The sequence below is a fragment of the Hyla sarda genome, chromosome 9, assembly GCF_029499605.1.
Source record: "Hyla sarda isolate aHylSar1 chromosome 9, aHylSar1.hap1, whole genome shotgun sequence".
NCBI classification, from domain to species: domain Eukaryota; kingdom Metazoa; phylum Chordata; class Amphibia; order Anura; family Hylidae; genus Hyla; species Hyla sarda.
In genome coordinates, this window is record NC_079197.1 from 160,640,817 (window position 1) to 160,645,614 (window position 4,798).

Consider the following 4,798-nt stretch of genomic DNA (forward strand, 5'->3'; position numbering starts at 1 on the left):
GAGACTGCCTCATATGCGATTCACTGCCTTATATAAGCTCTGTTCTCTGTGGAGACGGTAATAACGCACATATGGATGGCAAATGGTAGGTAAAACCCTAAATCATTTCGGTGAAGTGGATTACTCTCTCAACAAATTTTATTATACCATTCATATCATACAGTTTTGCCAGTCCCTCAAATTACCATATGCTCATTTTGTTGAAGGACATTAGTTAGGTATTATTGTTCTTTCTGACTATTTTCTTGCAGACTAATTTTGTAGCTGTAGATGTATATTAGATGTAGTCAGAGATTTAACTGGAAGATCCTAGATCCAAGGACAAAATGTGCACCAGGCCCCGTACCTGCCATATGCAAGTTTTACTACTGATGCCCTCTGTGTGTCAAAGGGTTCTACAAGCCTCCCCGAGACACTTGGTTCCAGGTGTGAATGCTTTTGTGAAATATGTTTGACCTGTAGATTTGGGGTCTTTTTGTTTTCTCTGCTGGGTTCCTAAAAAACATGTTTCCCATATTTGTGTTTGCTAAGTTAGAGCTGTGACGTGTGCTTTAAATAATCAGGTATTTTCCTGCTGTGGCACCTCATGCTGTTTTACTTAAACATTAAGTAAGAAAATCTGGGGTGTATCAATCAGGAGGTGTGTGTGAGCGGGGGCCCAGCAGGGTAAGGAAGGTCCACCCACTGATCTAGGCCATATGTACCGGATCCATGGGCAAGCGCATCTCTCAACTGTATGTACATCCTTAGGTTACATACATCATTGGAAAGTATGCCGAAACATTGCCTCCTTGTTTTGTCAATTCAGGGGGGGGGGGGGGGGCCGCCGGCAACTTCTGTTGCAAACAGTTTCACTGTACAATACTGTCTGCCCTGGGCGCACAAAGAAGAGAAGACCTGCGTTTGGAGCAGAGAGAGAGAGAGAGTTGGGTGATATTTTTTATTTTCATGGGCCCAAACTATTATAAGGGGCACCGAAGGGCCTACGGGAGTAAAGAAGGGTGAAACTACAACCGTATTTTTCGCCCTATAGGACGCACCGGCGTATAAGACGCATCCTATTTTTAGGTGCAAAATCTACAGCCGTTGGCTGTCCAGGCATGCTGGGAGTTGTAGTTTTGCAACATCTGGAGGTCCCCAGATTGAAGACCACTGCATAGGAGGTAATACTCACGTGTCCCCGCTGCTCCGGACCCGTCACCACTGCCCTGGATGCTGCTCCATCGCTGTCACCGTGTCCCCGTCGCTCCGGAACGTCTCTGCTGCCAGCCGGGTATCCTCGCTCTCCATCGCCGTCATCACGTTGTTACGCACGCCGACGCACGTGATGACGAGGAAGGAGAGCGCCGGCCATACAGGGATCCCGGCACGGAGAAGACACCGAGGAAGCAGGTAAGGTCCCTCCCGGTGTCCTGTAAGCACTAACCCGGCTTTTCAGTCGGGCTGTTCGGGACCGTCGCGGTGAAATCGCGGCGGTCCCGAACCGCCCGACTGAACAGCCGGGTTAGTGTCACTTTCCCTTCAGACGCGGCGGTCAGCTTTGATCGCCGCATCTGAAGGGTTAATACAGGGCATCACCGCAATCAGTGATGTCCTGTATTAGCCGCGGGTCCCGGCCATTGATGGCCGCAGGGACCGCTGCGATAGGGGTGTATTCGCCGTATAAGACGCACCGACTTTTTCCCCCCAGTTTTGGGGAACAAAAAGTGCGTCTTATACGGCGAAAAATACGGTATATAAGAATACTAAGGAGCCTAACTACTTTATAGGGGCACAGACAGGGTCTAACTACTACATATATGTACTATATGTGAGCACAGAGGTGCTATATCTATATATATATATATATATATATATATATATATATATATATATATATATATATATATATAGCTTTGTGTTAATGATGTATGCAAAAAAACAGGCTAGATCAAGTGTGGTTTAATGCATTATATCTAAAGTTGGTATCCCACCGTCCCATTCTTCTTGTCTTCCTTTCCCTTGGAACCTTCATAGCCATACCATTTACTGAGCCACAGTTCACATCAAGGGATTAAATTAATTTATACTAAAAAAGTAATGCTATTGTAGGCAACAAATTCCATGCACCCTCTTTATGGGGGACATTTATCAATGTTTGCTTATGTATTCCTTTTTTTAGTAATTTTTTTCTTACAATTTTTTGGCTTATGTGCGACTTATTTATCAACTGCTTTCAGCCTGTTGATAAATTTCTGTCATGTAAGCAATTTTTATTTTTTTGCTTTGGTAGTGGCTTTTTCTGCTCCATGTCTGAGCTGGAGTAAATTTAGTAGGTTTTTTCATGTAATGCGACTTTTTTTGCGACTTTCGCACTTGATAAATCTCTGACCACCGCAAGTCAAAAATCACTTTTTGCTTTGGTAAGCAAGATTTTTATTTTTTGCTTAGGACACTGCACAATCAAAAAGTCACAGAAAAAAGAGCATAGTCGCAAGTGCGACTTTTTTGCGACAATTTTAAGAAAAAAAAACCTACTAAATGCTTTGATAAATGTCTCCCTATATCTTTTTTATGCCTTAAAGTAAGTTATACTATGCTATCAAGTATACTATACTATGTTATATGAAACTAAAGTAACTCATTTTTAGGTTTTATCATTGTCCAATAAAATAAACATAATTTGCCAAGGATGAAAACATCTCTGACACTGATACATGACCAATTGATAATTCTTGATGTCTTGAGTTATTTTCATGGGTTTGCATAATAATATTAATTATTTTATTTCCATAGCACCACCATAGTCTATAGCTCACTCATATTGGCCCCTGTCCTTAATGGGGCTTACAATTTGGAGTTTGGGAGAAAACCAGAGTACTCGCAGAAAACTATGCAAACAGGGGAATAATGTGCACATTCTTTGTGGTTGTTGCCCTTGGTGAGATTTGAACACAGGAGCCCTGTGCTACAACAGTGATAACCACTGAGCCTCCATGTTGAAATGTAACATTGTTATGCATATTTCACTAAGAGATTTGTATATTTTCAGAAGAACTATCCTATTTTATATTACATTTACTGTAGGCTTCAATGTTATCTTTCTCTGCTTCCTCTGATCCTATAGAACAGATCTGATCTGATGGGGCAACTAAATCAGACGATGGTGACATTCTTCATTATTAAAGGAATCTCGGATGTTCCTGAGTTCCAAGTTCCAACCTTCCTTCTGGTCCTCTTTATTTATCTCATGACTCTTGGAGGAAACATGGCCATTCTTCTTCTGGTCTGCTTGGACCATCATCTTCATACCCCTATGTACTTCTTTCTGGCCAACTTGTCCATCGTTGACATGTGTTCTGCTACAGTCACGCTACATACCATGCTTTTAATAGGAATGACTGGAAACAGAGTCATCTCCTATGTACGTTGCATGTCTCAGATATATTTTATTGGATGTTTTATCAGTGAAGAACTGTTGTTCTTAACTGTCATGAGTTATGACCGATATGTGGCCGTCTGTAACCCACTGAGGTATAGGACGATCATAAACCAAAGAGTTTGTGCTTTGTTGGCCTCTGTATGTTGGGTACTTAGTTTTTTAGAGATAATACCTTATATTGTTTTGGTCACAGGGTTTTCATGTTACAACTCTAATGTAGTCAACCATTTCTTCTGTGATCTAGTGGCTGTGACAAAACTCTCCTGCAGTGATACATCGGTGTTGGAGACCTTGTTCATTGTGGAGGGAGCCGTTCTGTTAACTCTCGGCCCATTTCTTTTAACAGTCATTTCATATATATTCATTATATCCACCATACTAAGGATCCGAACCAGTAATGGGAGACGGAAAGCCTTCTACACATGTTCCTCACATCTCACTGTGGTCTTGGTGCTATACACTACTCTAATCTATCAATATCTGAGGCCCATATCTCCCGAGAGCTTGGAGTACAATAAGTTGATTTCTCTGTTTAACTCAGGTGCTGTCCCAGTACTAAACCCTCTCATATACAGCTTGAAGAATAAAGATGTCAAAGCAGCTTTCTGGAGAAAAGTTGCTTTTCATCAGATAGTTAAAGTCTAACTACTCAAAACCTAAAGTTTATGATGTACACAATGCACACTTGGCTTTTAAATTGAAGCTGAGCAGAAACAAAGAGGTTCTGCATTAAGAGGTCTGTAGTTGGGATCTTCAGTATGCCCCCACCGCAATGTAAGTCACACGAAGTCTGGAAAGGGAGCTATAGAAAGCAGCTTAGCAGGGTCCTCACTAGACAAAGCTAGTTGTTACCTGCCTTACAAAATAGTAAGGTTTTAAATGTTACCCTAAACTGTTGTTCTACAACTTCAGGGTCACATGCCACCTATGATAACCATACAAAGTTTTCTTTCTCATCTTAAAGGGGTTCTGCACCATAAAGTGATTTTAGTGTGTACCTGCCAGACAGTAATGGACATGCTTGGGAAGGATCCGGGCTTGTCTCGGGGTTGAAGGGCTATGATGTGAGATTTCCATAATGCTGTGGCTATCTTTTTGTGAACTGGCTGTTTCCTGTCAGAGTTCGTTCTCTCAAACTACGAATCCCATAAATTCTTGTCTGTAAGTGTGAGGTCATTTTTCTTCCTCCCACCCCACCCATTGAAAAACACATGTGATCCCTTCAATGCAATAGACCAGTGTTTTCTGACCAGGGTGCTACCAGCTGTTGTAAATTCTTGCAGAATGATCTTCCTTCCACCCAGTGGTTGCTCCACTTGTTGAAGCAGACAGGCTCCCAGTGAACACCTGATTAGTGATGTAATGTCTCAGGCCTCA

General features: G+C 42.0%; 1 protein-coding gene across 1 annotated transcript; it reads left to right on the top strand.

The window, feature by feature from the left end:
* The first annotated feature begins 3,121 nt into the window (after positions 1 to 3,121).
* Positions 3,122 to 4,066, top strand: LOC130291956 (olfactory receptor 5V1-like). The gene has a single exon (XM_056541386.1). The coding sequence runs from the start codon at positions 3,122 to 3,124 to the stop codon at positions 4,064 to 4,066; it is 945 nt and encodes a 314-aa protein (XP_056397361.1).
* The last annotated feature ends 732 nt before the right edge of the window (positions 4,067 to 4,798 follow it).

Bases quoted from the DNA above. Each gene is read 5' to 3' on its own strand.
- LOC130291956 (XM_056541386.1), top strand. From the start codon at position 3,122: ATGGGGCAACTAAATCAGACGATGGTGACATTCTTCATTATTAAAGGA.